General features: G+C 43.8%; 1 protein-coding gene across 2 annotated transcripts in view; it reads right to left on the bottom strand.

Moving 5' to 3' along the window:
* ATXN7L3 (ataxin 7 like 3) overlaps positions 1 to 21,293 on the bottom strand; it is a 31,265-nt gene extending 9,972 nt beyond the window's left edge. For both annotated transcript variants that reach the window (XM_063138310.1, XM_063138311.1), the window contains exons 1-7: positions 21,079 to 21,293; positions 13,256 to 13,379; positions 11,747 to 11,879; positions 9,974 to 10,145; positions 5,495 to 5,592; positions 4,963 to 4,985; positions 1,851 to 1,896 (exon numbers count right to left, since the gene is read on the bottom strand). In XM_063138310.1, coding sequence (XP_062994380.1) covers positions 1,851 to 1,896; positions 4,963 to 4,985; positions 5,495 to 5,592; positions 9,974 to 10,145; positions 11,747 to 11,879; positions 13,256 to 13,306 — 523 coding nt within the window. In that variant the 5' untranslated portion in view covers positions 13,307 to 13,379; positions 21,079 to 21,293. The remainder of the gene's footprint in view (positions 1 to 1,850; positions 1,897 to 4,962; positions 4,986 to 5,494; positions 5,593 to 9,973; positions 10,146 to 11,746; positions 11,880 to 13,255; positions 13,380 to 21,078) is intronic.
* Between the last annotated feature and the right edge of the window lie 333 nt (positions 21,294 to 21,626).

Here is a 21,626-nt window from a genome sequence, read left to right as displayed (position 1 = left end):
ATTAAGCTGCAAGCAGGACCATCCAAAAATATTGCACTAGAGAAATCCAAATTTTGCATTTGGCACAAAAAAGACATCCAATGCAGCCTAAAAGTATGCTTTACTCCAGCAGAGAGTTTATTAGAAAACAAAGTAGGAGTACGTGATGAGTTGGGGGAACAACATTTCTTCAACCATTAAACCAAACAAAAACATTTCAATTAAGTTTTTAAAAAATAATTAAATTTACTATTTTTAACTTTTAAAATTCTAAAATGTTAAAATGTCTGGCTAAAAACAAACTTTTTAATGTGGTACTGAAAAGGAAAAAAAGTCGGTGTCAACTATATCTCCTTTTGAAGGTCACCAGAAAGGCCCTCTTCTTTGTAAACACCACTGATGGTATCCAGAGAAAGGCTTCCTCTGAAGATCTTAATGGATGGGTAGAACAGTATGGGAGGAAATGGTCCTTCAGGTACCTGGGCCCCAAGCCATTTAGGCCTTTAGACATGATGACCAGCACCTTGAATTGAGCTTGGAAGCAAACACAGAGCCAATGTAACTCTTTCAGAATTGGTGTAATATGGCTCCATCGAGATGAACCAGTCATAATTCTGGCTGCTGAATTTTCGACAAATTGAACCTTCTAAGCCATTTTCAAGGGCTATAATCCAACCTGGCTGTTACCAGAGCATGAATCACCAGGGCAAGGCCATTCCTACTCCGGGACCAACAACCAACGGATTCAGTTTATTGGCCCTCATTAATTTCATTACAGAGTCCAGACAGCTGTTCAGCACCTACCTTTACAGCCCCACCCTATTCAGATGACACTAAGAAATAGATCTGGGTGTCGTAAGCCTACAGCAAATTCCTGGTTGACCTCATCCAGCCACATCATATAGATGTTAAAGAGCATGGGGGACAAGATGGGACCTTCCGAGACCACACAATTCAGATGCCTTGGGGATGAGCAGACATCCCCCAATATTACCTTTGAATACTGATAAGCGTGGAAGCACTGTGGCCCCCAGACCCAATCGGCAGAGCAAGATCCCATGGTTGATAGCATCAAAAGCTGCCAAGAAGTCAAGAAAAGTCAACAGGGTCACATTTCCCCCTTTTCTATCTTGGCAAAAGTCATCCATCAGGGTTAACAAAGCTGTGTCAATACCAAACCTGAGGATAAACCTGGACTGAAATGGTTCTAGGGTAATCCATTTCATCCAAGAGAGCCTGGAGCTGGACCACCACCAATCTCCCCAGCACCTTGCTCAAAAAGGAGATAGCTGTGACAGGGTGAAAGTTATTACAATCTTCTTTGTCCATGCAAGGCTCTCCTAAGAAACGACCTAGAAACAATTGCCCGCTTCAAGGCAGCTCGGAACTCTATCACTCTCATTTAGGCATTAATCACCTCTTGGACCCACCTGGTCAGCTTGATGTAAGAAGTCAAGATGAGTGAGGGGCAAGAGTGCAAGTGGATGGATGGACTTCTCAAAGCACTGTGTCCACATCCTGAGACCACAACAACTGAAACTGATCCCACTGCCTGCTGCTTCTCTGAGTAGGTCACTGCTCTAGCCTTGCCTTCTTCCAATAATTAGGCATGTCCATACCAGTGACTTATGTAGGGATATGGGGCCGGGGAGGAAGCTTCCATCTGAGGGCAGATAATTCTTAGTCTTACACAGCATAAAAAGGTAAATCTTCTCAGGCCCAAGAATGACATGTGCTACTGGATTTTAATTAAGGCAAATAAATGTGCCATGAGAGCTTGGGACACTCCTTGGGAAGTATTCTTACAGTGTGTAATCTGGAGACTTCAAGGCATGTAGGAAATACTCCCCCCACCCACACAAAACACTCACCATTTTTATGTTTCAGGGATTTGGATCTTCGGGGTGAATTGGGATTCTGAAACCAAGAAGGAAAGAACAAAAGTCAGTTTCCAAAAATAACTCTTAAAAGGGCCACATCCAGCTTGTCTCATAGAGATGTAAGATTCCTGGAAACCTTGAAGTCATGGGTGGGTGGGTGAGAGGTGGGGGAAAACACTGGGAGTGTTTCTGAGGGGTTGGGGGAAAAACTGAAATTTGGGGAAATATCTGAAAAATTGCAATACTTATTTTTTTAGCACTCTTTACAGATCTAGAGTCACTTTGTTACTTTTGGAACATGTATTAAGTGTAACTTAGTTTGTTCATAAAACTCAGTAAATGTGTTACTACTGTCTGAATAAACAATACTTTTAATATACCAAAAATGATAATTGCATTAGCAAACCAAAGTATACATAATACATTTGTAGCTACCCATCTGACAAGAGGGAATGTCAGCAAGTAGTCCCTGAAACATCTGAATCATTGTAGAAGCCAGAAAAAGCAGAACGACTGGGGAGAAAGAAGAAGACTGGTGTTCAGCATCTGTTCTTTAGGGAGATCTGTTCTGAAGGAAAAGCAACTGACAGCTTACTTAGCTGGGGAAGACTCTCTTACCTATTAGAAATGATAGGCAAGCATGTTTAATTTAAGATGCTTTAAGCAAACTCAATCTATATTTGAAGAACGACATTTTATTCCCTTTTGTAAATATTTCCTCTTAATAAGCATCTGAATTTTTGTTGATTTTGAAAGGTTGTCCCTAGTGGTGGGGTTAATTCCATGCCTCCACCATAGGAACAAAGCTACTGAGTTTCTTTTAGAGTGGGCCTTTTCAGACAACACGCTAAGCCATGGTTAGGCCTTTAACCCGTTTGCAACAAATGGTTAGTCAGTGTGTTTAAACTGTGGTTATGTAGACACCATGGTAAGGAATGGCTCAATGACATGCTAAGCTATAATACTTAGTTCAAAATGCCATTGTGGCTTAGTGTGTCATCTGAACAGGGTCGTAGAGAGGGTTTATTTTGATGGCAGTGCTTAAAGATTTTATAGCTGAGAATTGCTTAATGGTGAGGAACTTTACTAAGAACTGTGGCAATGAGTTCCACAGACACAAGCTTCAATGTTTTTAAAAAGAAACTCAGATGGGATGCCCCACACATTGTTCTATTGCATGTGGTGGTAGTGGTGGGATAACCTATAGTGTTTCTCTCACTTGTGCACTTTAGATCTACATTCAGCAATGACTACAGCATCTAACCAGAACAAGCCAAGAAACAAAGGACTCCATAGAACAAAACATAAACGACCAAGAATGCACATTTTCTTCACATATTATGATATGGTCACTCTATGGAAACTGAGCATGACTTGGACCACCCCTAAATGTCTATCAGTAAAAGATAGGGCAACGAAAATAACGGGGGTCTGGAAACAAAGCCCTATGAGGAGAGACTGAAAGAACTGGACATGTTTAGCCTGGAGAAGAGAAGACAGGATAGCAGTCTTCATGTCTTTTGAAAGGTTGTCACACAGAGGAGGGCCAGGATCTCTTCTCGGTCATCCCAGAGTGCAGGACGCGGAATAATGGGCTCAAGTTACAGGAAGCCAGATTCCGGCTGGACATCAGGAAAAACTTCCTGACTGTTAGAGCAGTACAACAATGGAACCAATTCCCTGGGGAGATCATGGTCTCTCCCACAGTGGAGGCATTCAAGATGCAGCTGGGCAGCCATCTGTCAGGATTCCTGCATTGGGTTAGATTTGATGGCCTTACAGGCTCCTTCCAACTCGACTATTCTATAATACAATAGAGCTATAATGGAAAAACCCTATTGTATGTCACAGATTTGCACTTTAATTTGAATAAAGAATGGAAGAAATAACTATTGAATAAGGAATGGAAGAATTGGAAGAATAAGAAATGGAAGAAATAACGATGCTGTGATTGTTTCAGAGAGGATTAAAAGCCATTTTCCTCATGGCTTTAAAATTTCCAGAAATGTTACTTCTCTAGTGTTACATCTTTCTGTTACATAGACATCTGTTTGGGAAGGTAACGACCAGGTAGCCTTGTCTCAAACACTGTATTCATCATTCTAAAAGAAAATAATTAATAATTCAAAATTGTTAATTTTGGAGGGGGGGAGAAAGAAGGATATGTATGTCAATTTGTAAGTTTTGGAAAGGTTAAAATAGATAGAACTTTTAGTTTTGAACAAACAAAATCTGAATTTGAAAAGGCAATGTGTACAAATGATGAACATGTTATTGCAAAAATGTATAAATTGCTGTTGAAATTTGAGATGGAGGAAGAACGTAAAAGATTGAATGATAAAATGGGGTCAGAAATTTGGATACAATAATGGAATAATGGTAAAAAAGGTGGTTAAAAGATTTAAAATTTACATTGAGTTTTAGTCTTAAAGAAAATTTATATAAGATGATATATAGATGGTATATGTATCCTTATGCAGAAGGTTCTGAAAACTAATGTGCAACTGAAATCGAAATACTTCCTGTTGTGTCTGATGGATGATCAGATGAAAATAACTATGGGATACTATTTTTATATATGATAACGGCAGCGACATTATTATATGCACAAAAATGGAAAGGATTAATAGTACCCACAATGGAGGACTGGCTATTGAAGACGGTGGAGCTGGCAGAGATGGCAAAACTTACGTTAATAATTAGAGAAAAGTCAATATCTATGTTCTTAATGGAATGGAAATCGTTTATAGACTTTTTGCAAGAATAAGGAAAAAATGAGTTCATCTGTGGATTCAACAATTGAAAAGAAAAACTCAAGATAAAAGATAGAAAGAAGGGAATCAGGATTTCTGTAATGGTAGATTAAGAAAAAAACACGGTTATATATTTGGGCTGTGGAGAAAATCGGAAGTCAGTTTTTTGTTTTAAGTGTTATGTGCTTTTTAAACTTTGTATATGTGTTTTTTGTTTCTATTTTCTTTTTCTTGTATTGGGTTTGTCTAAATTGGTTTTGTTTTGAAAATAAAAAACTTTAAACCTGAAACAAAAGTTAGAAATGCACACCTCAATGAATCACGCCCAATACCAATAAGAGTGCTCTTACCTTATCCGATTTTCTCTTCTTTGCTGAGAAGGAGAAGAAAAAGGGGACTATTTTAACAAACCAACTACCAGAACAAAACAAAACTGTCATATTGGTCCTTCTGCACAGAATCTAGCACAACATTATACTAAACCAGTTTCAGATAATTCAACATGGTGTTCCAACTGATCAGCATTTATTTATTTTTAAATGGCCTGACCAGCTGCGAGATAACAAAAGGGCAAGGCTGGTTCTCTAGAATTCCTTCACTTCTTTTAAAAAAATGCTGAACACCTTAGGTGAATCAGCATTTTTGTACTATGCCCCAAAGCCACCAGGCCCCACCATAAGACCTGCTCTGACCTCAGGTTCTAACTAGGAATCAGAATTTTCTTTTTAACTATGTAACCCAAATTCAGCACAGGTTCTCGTTACAGTAAGCGAATCCTATTATTAACAGCCATTTCTATTATCCTTTGCATGACTACAGGCACACATACATCTCAATTCCTTTTGCTCCCCAGTCCAGAAACCACAGCTGGCCCTGGCTTACCTTTCTTCTCAGATCCATAGGACCAGTCATTATCATTTATGTCATCATTGTCCTCTTGGTCACTCTCGGATTTGTTCATGTTGTTACTACTTGCTATCCTATTGTCAAGGGAACAGGAAGAGAGGAAAAGTAAATTGGATAGCATTTGGGGGGGGATGTTGGGGACTGTAATTAAAGCAATTATTTTCAAACTGCAAGAAGACAAATAATGGTGTACAATCTTCTCTGAAAGACAGCTTTCCAACACAAGCTGTCTTCCTCTGCAAAGCCCAGCTGCAAGGAAGGATTGAGGGGGGCATTCTATGGTACATTCCCAGTTCTCACAGTTCCCACCTAGGTAAACTGAGTATGTCGTCTAGAATAAGGGTGGCTGGGTTTCAGATATGCAGGATCCACTTTGTCTTTTACTAGAACTCCAAGATTCACCAAATGGAGCCTGGTAAAAAGAACATTCACTTAGAATTAAAATAGTTCTGAACCCAGGAAGTCATTTTCAGTACCAAAAGTGAACAGAGCTCACAGTCCTTCTATACAAAAATACAATCCAGATCACCCCAAGCTTTCTTCATTTCAGCAGTATAATTTAGGGTAGGGAATCATTTTATTGCTATTACAGTTAAAACCATTGGGAGTTAGAACGACTTGCTGATCTACTGCAAATCACCTTCTGTCCACACTGCCCTACAACATGCCCCCAAATCCTCTTGAATATGCTAAGATTTTACTTCCCAGAAAGGGAACTACCGAAAGGGTTCCCTGAAGGTAGTAAGTTGGGAAACAACTGTATAAGGATTAAGTGTGATGGAGCAACTTGAGTCAAATACAAATCAAACATGGACTTGCATTGCCAAGTGCAGTCTCTTAACATTCCTTAGCATTTCTAGCACCTTTTAGACTTTTGAAGCAGCTGATATGAAACTTCTCAGTAACCCTTTCAACACCCTCTAAAGTAGTTCAGTAAAATCATCCCCATATTGCATTGGGGTAGGGGAGTATAGGAAAAGAAAGGCCAACAGAGTGAATAATAGCTCGCCTGAGCCCATTTGGATTTGGCAAAGTCATGGTAGAGCCAAGACTGGAACTAAGAACTTCCCGGTTTGCAGCTTGGCTTCTTAGTCAGGACATCACAGTGCACCAGATCAGTTCAAAAGAGCATAGAAGCACAGAATAGTAGAATTGGAAGAGGCCAATAAGGCCACTGAGTCCAACCGCCTGCTCGATGCTGGAATCCACCTGAAAGCATCCCTGACAGATGGTAGTCCAGCTACCTCCTGAATGCCTCTAGTGTGTGAGAGCCCACAACCTCTCTAAGTAACTGGTTCCATTGTCGTACTGCTCTAACAGTCGGGATTTCCCCTCTCTCCCTGATATGCAGCCAGAATCTGGCTTCCTGTAACTTGAGCCCATTATTCCGTGTCCTGCACTCTGGGAGGATCGAGAAGAGATCCTGACCCTCCTCTGTGTGACAACCTTTTAAGTATTTGAAGAGTGCTATCACGTCTCCCTTCAACCTTCTCTTCTCCAGGCTAAACATGCCCAGCTCTTTCAGTCTCTCTTCATAGGGCTTTGTTTCCAGACCCTTGATCATCCTTGTTGCCTTCCTCTGAACACGCTCCAGCTTGTCTGCGTCCTTCTTGAATTGTGGAGCCCAGAACTGGACGCAATACTCTAGATGAGGCCTAACCAGGGCCGAATAGAGAGGAACCAGTACCTCCCGTGATTTGGAAGCTATACTTCTATTAATGCAGCCCAAAATCGCATTTGCCTTTCTTGCAGCCATATCGCACTGTTGGCTCACATTCAACTTGTGATCTACAATTCCAAGATCCTTCTCGCTTGTAGGATTGCTGAGCCAAGTATCCCCCATCTTGTAACTGTGCATTTGGTTTCTTTTTCCTAGATGTAGAACTTGGCATTTATCCCTATTAAATTTTGTTCTGCAGTTTTAAGCCCAGCGCTCCAGTCTATCAAGATCACTTTGAAGTTTGTTTCTGTCTTCCAGGGTATTAGCAATTCCACCCAATTTTGTGTCATCTGCAAATATGATAAGTGTTCCCTGCACCTCTTCGTCTAAACCATTAATAAAAATGTTGAAGAGCACTGGGCCCAGGACCGAGCCCTGCGGTACCCCACTCGTTATCTCGCCCCAGTTTGAGAAGGTACTGTTGATAAGCACTCTTCTGTAGCCAACTGTGAATCCACCTAATAGTTGTTCCATCTAGCCCACTTTTAGCTAGTTTGTTAATCAGAATATCATGGGGCACTTTGTCGAAAGCTTTGCTGAAGTCAAGATATATGACGTTCACAGCATTCCCACATTCCACAAGGGAGGTTACCCGATCAAAAAAATGAGATCAGATCAGTCTGACAGGATTTGTTCTTGACAAATCCATGCTGGCTTCTAGTAATCACTTCATTGTTTTCAAGGTGCTTACAGATTGACTTCTTTACCATCAGCTCCAAAATCTGAACTTGTCCAAAGAAATTAGGTGTTCCTTGACCATTTGTTTATCAATTTCAAACTGCAATAATGCCCCTTCAGCTTGCAGTTCACTTTTTCCAAGGGTGTGTGTGTCATAGACCCCCATTTGGGAGAAGATTGAGCCAAAGTAGGAATTGAGCACTTTGGCCTTTTCTTTGTCATCTGTTATCAATTTGCCATCCTCATTAAGCAGTTGAACCTCCATTTCTTTCCTCTGTCTTTTATTTTTCATGTATCTGAAGAAAAACTTTTTATTGCTTTTAGCATCCCTTGCTAGTCTCAGCTTTAGCCTTCCTGACGCCATTTCAGCACTTCTATGCCTCCTGTTTGTACTCTTCCTTTGTAGCCTGGCCTTCTTTCCACTTCCTATATTATCCTATTTTGTTTTCAGGTCATCTCTAAGCTTTTTGTGGAGCTTCATTGGTTTCTTCTGTTGTCTTCTATGTTTTTTCCTTGTTGGAATTGTTTGTAATTGTGCCTTTAAAATTTCCTTTTTAAAAAATTCCCACCCATCTTGGACTGCTTTTCTCATTAGGGTCACTTGCCATGTGACTTTACTTATCATAGTTCTGAGTTTATTAAAATCAGCTTTCCTAAAATCTAGAGTACGTGTATGGCTACACTCAGCTTTTGCTCCTTTTAAAATTAAGAATTCAAGTATGATGTAGTCACTTTACCCCAGAGTTCCTGTAACTGCCAATTTATCCACTAAGTCATCCCTATTGGTGACTATCAAGTCAAGGATAGCCGATCCTCTAGTTCCTTCCTCCACTTTCTGTAGGAGAAAGTTATCACCCACACATATCAGGAATTTCTTGGAAGGGCCACTTTTGGCAGTATTTGTCTCCCAACAGATATCGGGGTAATTGAAGTCCCCCATCACTATTACATCACACTTCCTTGAAACACTGGCAATTTCTCAAAAGTTTCATCCTTGTCTTCTCCCTGATTGGTAGTAGACTCTGACTATCATGTTCCTTTTATTCCTTACCCCATTTATTTTAATCCAGATGCTCTTAATGGGGCTCCCAGGCTCATCCACCTGCATTTCTGTGCAGGCATAGGTATTTTTAATACAACTCGTACCTCCCTTTCTATTTCTTCTGTTCTTTTTGAACAAGTTATATCCTTCAATTGCTATATTCCAGTCATGGGGGTCATCCCAAGTTTCAGTTATACCTATCAAGTCATATTTGCCTTCATGTATTAAGAGTTCATGTATGTTTCCCATACCCTGGGTAGTAGTATATAGACATCAAAGACCATGTGCTTTGTAGTCTGACTTCATTCCTACATTGTTGTGGACACTATTTTTAGGTGCTATTGGAGCTGTTCCCTGTGTTATGGTTCATGAGCCTTCATCCATTGTTGCCTTGAAGTTTACGTCAGACATGATCAGACATGCTGAACTGATCTTTTGAATTGGGCTATGTGTATCTCTCAGTAATGCCAGAGAGCCATGGGATTTTGTTTCAGGTTCAGTATTTTTCATCTGGATGATCTCCACTTTCTTGCTTCAATAACTGAAAAGATCTTAGATCTCAGAACTGCAAGATTGATCTTGAAAACACATAAGCTATCCTTGGTCAATTATCAGCTGTGGGGATGGAGAAGGTAGTGGAAGAAGATGCACCAGATGCAAGCAGGAACTTCTATTTACCAGAGGGCAGAACTCCATTGCCTTTCATATCAGCACAGCCTGCTCTTGACTACCAGAAGGAAAATAAATTATTCAAAAATAACTTATTTCCAGTTCAGCCTTTTAGTGGTGGAGGATTTAGGTTAGCATGGCAAAGATTTAACATTTCTTTAAGCATAAAATATATAAAAACTTGTTTGGATTGGAATCTTAGGAACCAAATTGCTGTCTATTTTTCGCACTTATTCTGGCTAACTGAAATCTCATTCCAGACCCTACCTACCCACCACAAACACTCTGAAAGCTTTAATTTTTAGAGCTTGCTTCCACCCCTCCACCCTCATTCTCAAGACCTCACCTCCGATTGGCTATGCGGCTGCTGTTCCGGCCCATACCAAGGCACTTCTCCAAGTGTGGGGCGAAGCGGGAGGCGGCAATACTTCGGCTGCAGTTTGGACAAACACATTCCTTGTTCTTCCATTGGTTGTAGACCTGGCCAAAGATATCCAGCCCTGGCTGATCTACAATTTCTGTAGGCAAGAAGAGAAGAGAAAGGTGGTCTTTCAGCAGGAGTAGGAGGCAGGAAGGCAGTGGGAGGCACAAAAAGATCTACAAACACAAGCAGCTCAAGGACGTCACTCCAGCTTGCTATTCTTTAAGATGAGCATCAATAGGTAAACAGGGGTCTATAGTGCAATCACCATCGCCAGCAGACAGCTCTAGCTCTCAACCACAGACAGAGGAGCAGATATCACCAGAAGATGGAATAGCTCTTGCCCATAAGGTGTAGAATACAAACTTTGACTGGGGAGACCTTGGTCAGGCCAATCACACCAACCACAGACAGTCGTTGTGGTGAGCAGAGAACCATGACTCCTCTGATGGACAGGATAAACATGCAATAAATAAGTGCAGAAGTTTTGAAAACCACTGCCTTAAGCCAAGCCTTCACTGTTTGATCAAACTATTTTGCTTCCCTCCTGCAAGTCCCTCCAGTCTAGAGCAAAAGCTTTCCCAAAACTACTCTGCTCCCAAGATCTCCTCCATCTCCATCTTCACTATTCACTGGCCAGTCCCTACCATCCTTTGTTTGTTGTGAGCTTATAAACAGCCACTTGTCTGGCACTAGTAGCAAGTAAAATACAATACCAGGGAAGCTTTTGCAAATTGGAAATAACTTGGTTCTTCTCTATCCAGGTGGCACAAAGGACTAACATAGGTATATGTGGGCAGATGTAGTAGCAAACATTTGTGGACAATTGGCTTTTGTGGTTTTACAAAACTGGAGTGAAAGGTTCACTGGGGGCAGGGAAAACACCACTTGTGCAACTTATAAATTGCCATTAAAGTAAACATTACAGAGTAGCATAAATCACCTAGTACAACCCCCCCTCTGAGGATGCAAACGTTCAGGTTCCAGAGGATTCTCCCCCCGCCCCACCCCCATCCCCCAAACGACTGCAGCCAGGCTTTGACTTTCAACTCCTCTCCTTCCATCTCTGTAGCACCTGGCTACATGTGCAACAGCTGCCCCTTTCTCTCCATCCCCATGGCCTCTCCCCACTCAGGTAGTATCACTCTCAGTTCCTTCCACGCTCAAAATGAAGAGCCAACGCCCTCCTCTCCCCGGAGCTGTGTAAGCCATCCTTCCTCCCTCCCTCAAGGATCCATTATTAGGTCCACTATTCTCCAACACTTTCTTTATAGCAAACAGCAAGGTATGTTACTTGGAGGCAGAGGAAGCACAAGTTGCTCTTCTCATTTCTGCACAGCTGGTGTAGCATACCAAGGTGAACACGTGGGCAGATGAACAAAGATATGATGTATCTTGTCTACAGAAGTGCCTAGTAGTCCCTATATCCAAGGTTGGGAAGAGAATTTCCCTCCCTCTCCATTCCTTATTGATTCGAGAGATCCTGGGGCATCCCCTTAGAGTAAATAACTTAGTTTGTCCAAACAGAAGCATTCGGTCATTTGTTCTGCAATGTATTTGTTCCTTGCATGTGCCACATCTGTTCTACATTTAATTATCAGTTCCTTCCAAATTAATAATTCTGCAGCCAACCCACATGCCTAGCTGTTGAAAGGGGAGCCAGAACAAAGAAGTCATTGGCTGCAAACACAGACTTACCAAAGTCCTTCATACTATCAGGGTCTGTGTCATCCAAAAAGAAGTAGCCACATTTGACAGCACGGTGCACCTCAAAGCACAAGCCCAGGCAAGCATCCTCAATCAAGTCTGTATAAATATCATGAGCCACAGCCTAAAAAACAACAAGATCAGAAATTTATTAACAACAACAACAACAACATATAAACTGGACACTGGTAAGACTTGTATGATATGAGAGCAAGGCCGAAGTGGGAGCAGCATCCATTTCCCAAAGTTCAAGCCCCAGAATCAAACTGTGTCCAAGGCTTAACCACAGAACATACAGAGTCAGATATTTATTCATTTACTTGGCTGCATCCTACTAAGTGAAACATATATATAAGCCATGTTTTCCCCAACAACTCTGATTTTCAGGAATATAGAAATCAGGAACTCCATGGAAAGCTTCAATCCCTTTCTGTTGTCATTCTAAGGCAGTTCTGAATGTTTCAGTACAGACAAGGGCTGCTTTGGACATGACCGGGGGTGCTGTGGGATAGCACAGGGAGTACAACTGGTTTGCGTTTTTCTGCTCCTCCTGCTTTCCACCTTCTTTCAATCCAAATATTGTGCTATGTCACACCAGGAGAGAGACACACAACCAATTTCAGAAGACATGGTGAGAACAAGGGGCAGTGGAAAGTGGGGAGAGAACAGATGACAACTGCCCAGGCAACTGGTTGAGGTCACCAGTAACCTCTGGACTGTAATTTACTCTTCAAAATTGCAACCATATAAAAAAAGAGCAGAATGTGTTACTCTTATAAGCTACACTCAATATGTTTTTAAATCTTTATTATTATTATTTTAAAAAACCCTTTTATTTCAAATGTCACAGCACTAAGGAAAAGCTCAAGTCCTTCAACAAGGGTTTTTTCAAGGACCCATCTGTTTCAGCCTGGTTTCACTGGAATTACTGCCTCAAAATTAGGGTTGCCATACGTCCCGGAAAAGCATCCTGGATTCCTGGTCCAGCTGGCCGGAGAAATTCCAACCTCCGAAATGGTGCCTTGAGCCTGCTCAGTGGAGTGGCAGCAGCAGAGAAAAAGACGCATCAATCTGGCGCCTTTTCCAGAGCGCCGCTGCTCCTCCAGAGGCTCAGGTCAGTCACTCACAGCGACTCGCCTTACTGCGCCTGCAACTGCGTAGAAGAGGAGCCACAGCAAGGAAAGGCGCACGTGCTCTCCTCAGGCTGCCTGAGGCCCATGCAATGCAATACAGTTTGGTGAGCTTGGCTGGTTGTGGTCACAGGTTTAGGGTAAGTGCCGGGCAGAGCTGCTGGGTTATTTGTGGGGGAAGAAAGAGAGTTTTGTGGGGATGAGTAGGAGGTGAGGGGGTGAAGGAGAGGAAAAGAGAGAGGGGAGAAATAAAAGAAAAGCCCCCCCCCCGCAAAAAAAAAAAACATTGTCCCGGTTTTGTGGATCCAGAATATGGCAACCCTACTCAAAACCCTCGCAAGAAGCCTTTCCCTCAAGGGAGGAAACTTACCTCCAGCTTGCTGTTATCCAGGCTTGACAAAGTCATGTCCTCCATTTTCATTTGCAAAAGCTACCGGAGGAGATGCTGAGAACACAACATAGCAGAGGCCAGGCTGAAACGGGAAGGGATCCCCCTGTATGTGGAAAGACAGAAGGATTTAGTGGTCTTCTTGGAAATTTGCTTTCCGACTGGAAAACGAGCCAATTGGTAGGAAACCAGGCAGTAGTGTAGGTTTTAATAATAGAATGAAACCAATAAAAGTTTGCACATTAACCATAGCTCTGAAGAAAAAGCTTTTACTTTAGTTTTTAGCTTGTGCAGCAGGAATCAGGCATTTTTAATTAAAAAAATTTGAAGTTGTACGTTCAATTGAGGATACCTTAAATCTGATTGAAACATTTTAATGGATTGGTTCATTAGATCAAGAATTAAATATTACAACCCTGGTATGAAGCTAAAATAATTTCCTAACAAAACAAATTGTAAAAGGGCCTGGCTTTATTGTTTTCTAGCTATCACTTGCAAGCATCAAACTTGACCTGTATGTAGTCAGGGCATTGTAATAGCAGCTAAACTATTTAGATTTGAACTAAAAAGAGGAACTATTAGCCTGTCAATCATACCCTCCCAGCATTATCAAAAGCATCCTGCAGCTTCCAGTAATACTGAGATTTCACTAGACACTGTCCGTACATTTTCAAACGTATTTTTAAAATGGTAAATGCTAGAAACGTTTAAGATAATATGAAAAGCTGAGGTTTTCAGGATGTTGAGTTCTGCAGGTAGCATCAAATTCCACATTTGCTTGTCCCATCACAGAATTGGGAAATACACAAACCTAGCAACAATTCAAAGAATGAGTTGAAATGGGTTAAGAGCAGGGCTGTGCATATGTCATGAATCTGAGGGAGCACTGACATGTGATTTCTACAGGTCACAGAATCCAGCTTTTCTTGATGCGGATGATTATTTATTGCATTTGTATACTACCCCATAGCTGAAGCTCTCTGGGCGGTTTACATAAGATTAAGACACTTAAAAACAATAAACAAAAATTAAAAACCACAAAAATATTCAGTATACACATAACTTTAAAACCACTGTAACAACTTTAAAAAAAACCAGACCCAGGCTCATCACATATTGCTAAATGCCTGGGAGAAAAGTCTTGACCTAGCGCTAAAAAGATAACAATGTTGGCACCATGCGGGCCTCGTCAGGGAGATTGTTCCACAGTTGGGGCCCCACCACAGAGAAGGCCCTCTCTCTTGTTGCTGTCTTTGAGCTTCCCTTAGAGTAAGCACCTGGAAGAGGACCTTAGAAGTTGAACATAGCGTTCGGGTAGGTTCATGTTGGGAAAGGCGTTCCGTCTGGTATTGTGGTCCCAAGCTGTGTAAGGCTTTATAGGTTAAAACCAACACCTTGAATCGGGCTCAGAAACATACAGGCAGCCAATGCAAGCAGGCCAGAGTCGGTCTTATATGCTTGAACCTTCTGGTCCCCGTAATCCATCTGGCTACTACATTTTGCACAAGCTGCAGCTCCTGAACCGTCTTGAAAGGCAGCCCCACAGTTGTCTACACTCTGGTAACCTCCAATAATCTAACATGGAGGTTACCAGAGTGTAGACAACTGAAGCCAGGTTATCCCTGTCCAGATAGGGGTGTAGCTGGGCCACCAACCGATGACAACGTACTCCAAAACTCCAGATGACCGCACTCAACGGTTTTATGTAGACATTGAACAGCATGGGGGACAAGACTCCCCATACTGGAGAATCCACGGGGCCGAGCAATGTCCCCCAAGCACCACCTTCTGGAGCCAACCTGTCAATTAGGAGCGGAACCACTGCAATGCAGTACCTCCCACTTCTAACTCAGATGGTCATTCCAGAAGGATACCATGGTTGATGGTATCAAGAGAAAAGGCTGCTGTAAGTCTAAATCTCAGCAGGTGGAGATCTGACCATGACAAAGGGGTTGATGTAAAGTTCCCCATTTTTAGATCACCATGTCCAGTTGAAAAAAACAGGTCTAGCGTATGCCCTGCTAGGCCAGTGACATGTTGGGCCAGTCTCATGGCTGTCATGGAAACCATGAAATCCTGAGCTGCCGCAAATAAAGTGCCCTCAGTGTGAATGTTGACATCCCCCCAGAACCAAGAATCTGGGGGGTCTCAACAATACCTGAGACCACCTCTGTCAGCTCAGCTATGGAGTCTGTTGAGCAATCTGTCCCGTTGGCGCAACACAAGGGGTAAACACACCAAACCAGTAGTCACATGGACAGGGAGCCTGCAGAGGGAGATGGAGTTCCTATAGACCACAGCAACCCCCTTCCCTGGCCCTCAAGTCTACCCTGATGCTGAACCAAGCATAGCTGGGAGAGACTGACTCCTCCCTGCTCAGCCACTCAGGTCTTGGTTATACATGCTAGATCGGCTGCCTCATCCACAATTAAGTTGTGGATGAAGGAGGTCTTATTATGCACCAATCTGGCATTTAAAAGCAGTATCCAGAGGCCTTAGGGCAGACTGATAGGGCAACCAAAAAATTTGCGGGTGTGTGGGGGGACCAGAACAAGGCATAGCCATTAACCGTCTCGGCCGCATTCCCTTTACCTGACAAGTCCTCCTCACAATGCCATATCTCCCTCTACCCATCACTACTCTGACTGGGGCCAGAATATGTTATTTTAGCATAGAATACTCATTCCAGCTTGTAACAAAGGCTAACAACGGCAACTAGTCATGATGGCTAGTACTGAAGACAGTGTGCCTCTGAATTCCAGTTGCTCGGGAACACGGTTGGGAGGGTGCTGTTGCTCTTATGTCCTGCTTGTGGGTTTCCCTGAGGGACCTGGATGGCCACTGTGGGAATGCTGAGCTAGATGGACCTTTGGTCTGATCCAGCATGGCCCTTCTTATGAATCATAATATATCAGCCTATCAAAACAGGCCACAAGCAGACAGCAGCTTCACTACTACATGACAGCATGTCGTTAGCCAAATTTCAGACCAGGGCATTAGACAGTCTGATTCCTTCCTTCAAAAATGTTTTGAAGTAGGAGCAAACCCCACCCATCAAATCTCATCTACAAAAGCTTTTTTGGGGTTGCAGCCTTCACAGTGCCCAACATTACATCCGCAGCGGCACCATTTTCTGACCTCATAAAGGAAGAAGGGGGGACATAGAGAACACATGAGGAGGAAAAGAAAACACATTTCCCAATACTTTCAATGGATTGGATTACTACAGGAACCTGCAAAGCAGAATACACCATATACAACGCTGGCACCTCTGTATCTAGAAATGCTGGAACTGTGTTAGGAAATTGCATGCATGCATCCTTCTTGTATGTATACAAACACCCTTAAGAGAAGAACTGACAGGTTAAGGCAAGGCAATCTGCCAAATACAAGAAAAATCAAGCAGGAGGAAAACCAGAAATGTGAAAACAGAACAAAAACCCATTTTGGGGCCACTGCCTTCACAATCACTGCTCCAGAGGCCTCTCTGTGATTCATCACACACAGTCCTTTCCACAGAAACCAGAGTTACAAAGGAAAAGCAGCAGCTCTCGAACAGGTTCATTACAGAGGAAACAGTGAGTGGTCCTCATCACAGAGAGCAACAATCCACCCCAAAGTCACAGGAACTCTCTTTTTTAATTTGTAATGGACCCAAGAAGATTGTAGCCTGGTTACTTCCAGGATCCAGACGTTTCTGCTGACTCACTCTGTCTTGCTGAGAATGTCCAAGCCCTCAAGGAAACCTGCAGCCCTGTATCAATACAAATGGACATAGGAAAGCAGCAAGCAAGAAGGGTGCTTTGCAAGACTGGCCTTTCACAGTACTGTCTTTGGCTCAAAGGAAGCTCCTAGGCAGATCCCAGGCTATCTACATTTCAGGCGTACTTACATTTCAATGCACAGGGCGGGGGTGGAGAATGTATATACAAATAACTCCTTGTCCACTTTTTAAAGGAAGAGCATGCAGAAAACTGTGTTGAGATTTTAGTCCAATTAAACAGCCACAGACTCAGCAGCCCAGCCCCCAAATTAGCAAAGGTGTGTGTGTGTGTGTGTGTGTGTGTGTGTGTGTGTGTAACAGAGAGAGAGAGACTGACTGACTCACACACAATACAGAATATATAAAAAATAAAGTGCTATGAAATATACAAACCTGAAGACCAAAATTAGTATAGCTCAAAAGCTTGCTTCCTGTATTTTAAATACAATCTGGTCCAAATAGCTTGTTTGGTGCTTGTACCCAGACTGATGTTTTCTTATGTGTACTATCTATAGTTATTCTTTTGAAAACCAAATTTTGTAACACTCCCTAGTGGCACCAGGGCCCTAGATTTTACCTTTTTGTAAGGTTGCCATTATTTAAAGGATGGTGGCTTTTAAAAATCTTCTATTATTTTTTTTAAAGTGCTGAGAAAATGGAAACTGAGGAAAACGCTGCCTATGCTGCAGGCACATGTAAAATTCATACAACTTCACACACCCTTTCTGAGGCCATGTCTAACCCCTTGCCCATGCTAAAGGAGTTGCCATTTGCAGCTGTGGGGGATCAAAAGAGACAAGTAGACTGGGTTTCTTTAAAATAAATTATTATATCTCTTGTCTCCCCCCCACACACACCATGCTCAAGGATGGATTTCCTTTCGAAGCGGGGAAATGATATTGCAGCCACCGATGAAGGGAAACTCACTTATGGAAAGCAATACTTAAAAAAAAAAAAACCAGGGAGGGAGGAAGAAAAGCTAGCTTACAAAGAATGGGCCAGTTTGTAAGGCCTGCCAATAATTTGGGGCTCTCCCTGGCTCCTTATTGTTGGAAGAAAGGCTCCTTTAAAGCCAGGCACAGCCTTCATTAGCCTAACAAAGAGCAAACAAAGCCCAGACACTATTGGACCCCCCCCCCCCAACAGCCAATGGCTCCTTGCAGCCAGCCATGTGGAATCAGAAAGACACCCTCATGTCTAGACCAGGTTGCCAAAGGGAGAGTTGGTCCCAACTGGAAGCTGAAAGTAATAGCCTCCTTATTAAGAATCTTCCTTCCATCTATCCCTAGAAACCAGTGCAAGAAGGTGGTCAGCTCTATATGGTCCACAGGCTATTTTGGCCACTCAGAGCCCTCATCACAGGGATTACAAATGGAGGAATTTAGGATTTATTTATTTTTACTGGCTATTTGCACACGATTTAATATATTGCAGCCCATTCCAAATCTTAGCTCCAAGGCTGACTAGTCTATTTTTCTGTAGATTCCCTTCATACACATCCCCTATCTCCAACTACAAAACAGAACTTTCCTCTCCACCACGCCTCTCAACTATCTCTCTAGCCTCAACCCACTCCTTCTGATTTTCCCTAGCTGAGAAAGCCCATTCCCAAAAGCTGATCTTCAACCAACACCAAGTGCTTGCTTCCTCCATGCGTGTGGCCCCCACCAACCTCCACAGCAACCAAAACACTCCCCTGCTCCATTTAGAATACACTGAAAATGAACGTCTCCCTTAACCTGCTTTCAAGCCACAGAATTTTGATCCCCAGAAGCACTTAGTTTGGTGCTTAAACTAAGTGGAGGTTTCACCAGGAGACTGACCTTCTTTCTCCCTCCCTCTACCCTTTCCGCAGGGCAGAATTTGATCTAGGGCTTATCCCCTGAACCTTCACAGTGATAGGGGCTGGGGCACAAGTCCTCCCTAAACAAAAATCACTTTCACCTAGATGCCCTAATCCCCAATATGTGGGGTAGGCGGACTGTGATTGCTCAACAGCAAGGGAAATGCATTCGGGCCTGCTCCAAGGTACCCTTCCCTTAGGATTACTGCCCACATTCCAGAGTGAGGCATTGATATTGGGGAAAGGTTCTGGTGTTGAGCCCTGGTTCAGATTACACCCAGCAAAAGGGGCTGAGGTGGCAGCAGGGAGAGGGGGAGGCTACTTTCCAAAAGGAGCACCCACTTTAAAAAAAAATAGCACCTAGTGGACATTCAACCCATCTTAGTGCTTGTGAAGGCACAGCCAGTCAACAGCGATTAACTGTGGATCAGTATGTCCAGACTAGACGAACTGTCCTCTGAGATGCCAACTTCATGCCCAAAACATGTTCGAGCACTGGGCCATGGTGTCTGGGGATGATGGGAGTTGAGATCTGGGGGGACACTAGACTAGGGAAGGCGGTATCATACAATGTACCCAAACCTACCTCGCCCTCCCAGCCTTTTCTCATCTACCAGCAACTCCTCCTGCCATCCCCATCCTCAATCCCACCATGCCTTTTTCCAGACTCCACCCATCGCTGCAAAAAAAAACCTTAACTTTGTTAACCTATCTTCAGCTCCATGGTTAAGCCCCAGTCCCTGCCAAAGCACATGCCTTCTTTGCCCAGTCTCCTTGCTTCAGCCATAATGTCAGTCTCACAGCTTCAAGTTCAATCCACCATGTCTTCCTCACCACTTTCCTCTCCTCTTCCAGACTTCTCCCACTTACTTACTTTCTAATCCTTCCTTCAGAGCAGTATCTTGCTTCCTAATTGTTCTCTTTGCCTGCATCACCCTTCCCCTAAGCATCACCCCAACTTCCTCGCTGCTTCTCTCACACACTTCCAAATACATGCCATCCCACAGATCTCCTTGTCAGTCCCATCCTGCCCCTAACCCTCCTCTTCCCTTCCTCCCCTTCCCCAGAGAAGGCCACCCCCACCCAACACAACGCCCTATAATCCTTTCCCACTTGCTTAACAACTGCTGTATCAGATCCAGGTTCCCTCAGTTCCAGCATCTGGTTTGCAACAGTAGCTGCTGCAGAACTCTCCCCGACTGTGTGCCCCCAGCTGCCTCTGAGACTCAGTCAAGATTCAGTCAAAAGATTGCTGTTGGTTCAGTTATAACATTTCTATCCCACCCTTCTTCCAAGGAATCAGGTCCTCCTTCTATCATTTTATCCTCACAACAACCCAGTGAGGTAGGTCAGGCTGTGAGAGAATTGCAGGCCCAAATTCATCCAGTAAGTGATCCCTCCTTTTGTAGGGATTTGAAACTATTTATTTATTTATTGTATTACTATACTGCCCAATAGCCGAAGCTCTCTAGGCAGTTCACAAAAATCAAAACCAATCAAAGTATAAAACAACAGTATAAAACCATGATTTAAAATACAATAAAAAACAAAACAAAGATAATATCAGCAGTAATGCAGAAATTCAAATCTAAAACTGGGTTTCCCCAGTCCTAGCCTGACATTCTAACCACTACTACATGTTTGTTCTCAACGGACCTGTATACCATCAACTTACTTAATCCTTTGTAGGAACATGGAAGAGGTCCCTGGCTGGATCAGGCCAAAGGTCTAACTAGCCCAGCCTTCTGTATCCAACAGCCGGCAACCAGGTGCTTCTGGGAAGCGTACAAGCAGCAGGGCATGACTCGAACAACCCCTCCTCTCTATTGCTTTGTCTCCAAACATCCGTTCTTAAGAGGTATCGTACCCCCGAGTGTGGAAGCTCTACTGAGATGTCATAGGAACTGTTCCTCCCATCATTTGTCCGGCCTGCTTTTTAAGCCCGCCTGAACTAACCCACACTCATCGCTCTCCAGCCTCCTCGGCGTTCTCCTTCCCTCCTTGACTTGCCCTCCGCCCCTGCCTCCCTCCCTCCCTGCTACACCCCACTTGCTCGCCCTCTCCAACTTCCCCGTGAGTTACCTCACCCCACCCTTTCTCATTTGCATGCCCCTGACCCCTCCCCAGCACTCCTCCACACATACTTGCCCTCAACCCGTCCCGCAATGGAGCACCCACCGACCCAGCCTGTTTACTCACCCACACACACAGGCAGGGAGACGAGACCCCTCACAGCCGGGGCCCCCCGCCTCGATGGCCCGTGCCTGCCGGGCCCCAGGCGGCCTGCCGGGCCCCAGGCGAAGCAGCCATGCCCCCTCCCCGCCGGGCCCCAGCTCTGCGCAAGGCCCCCGGCAGGAGGAAGGGCCCAGGGGGCCTGTTGGAACGGGCAGGGCGGTGCGGCCTAGCACGTCTTCCTCCGCCTCCTCCTCCTCAGCAGCAGCAGCATTGGCGGTGGCAGCAACCGGGAAGGGAAAACCGGGGCGGGGGTGGGGCGGGGGGGAGAGAGAGAGAGAGAGAGACACCTTTTGCAATAGGTGCTCAACCGAACTTGCTGGCTCCGGCAAGGGGGCGGGAGCTGGCGGAGGGCGGGAGGCGGCGAGATGAGTGCCCAATGGTAGAGCCCGGGAGAAAGACAGCGACCAATCGTCGCAACTTCTTTCTCCTCCTCCTCCTTTCGCTGTCATTCAAGGTTGTGCGCGAGGAGCTGCCGCTGGTTACATTGTTGCACTTGGTGCAGAACGTCAGAA

This window comes from Elgaria multicarinata, chromosome 11, assembly GCF_023053635.1.
Source record: "Elgaria multicarinata webbii isolate HBS135686 ecotype San Diego chromosome 11, rElgMul1.1.pri, whole genome shotgun sequence".
NCBI classification, from domain to species: Eukaryota; Metazoa; Chordata; class Lepidosauria; order Squamata; family Anguidae; genus Elgaria; species Elgaria multicarinata.
Note: the sequence above shows the minus strand (reverse complement) of the source record. Positions and strands in the feature narration are given on the sequence as shown.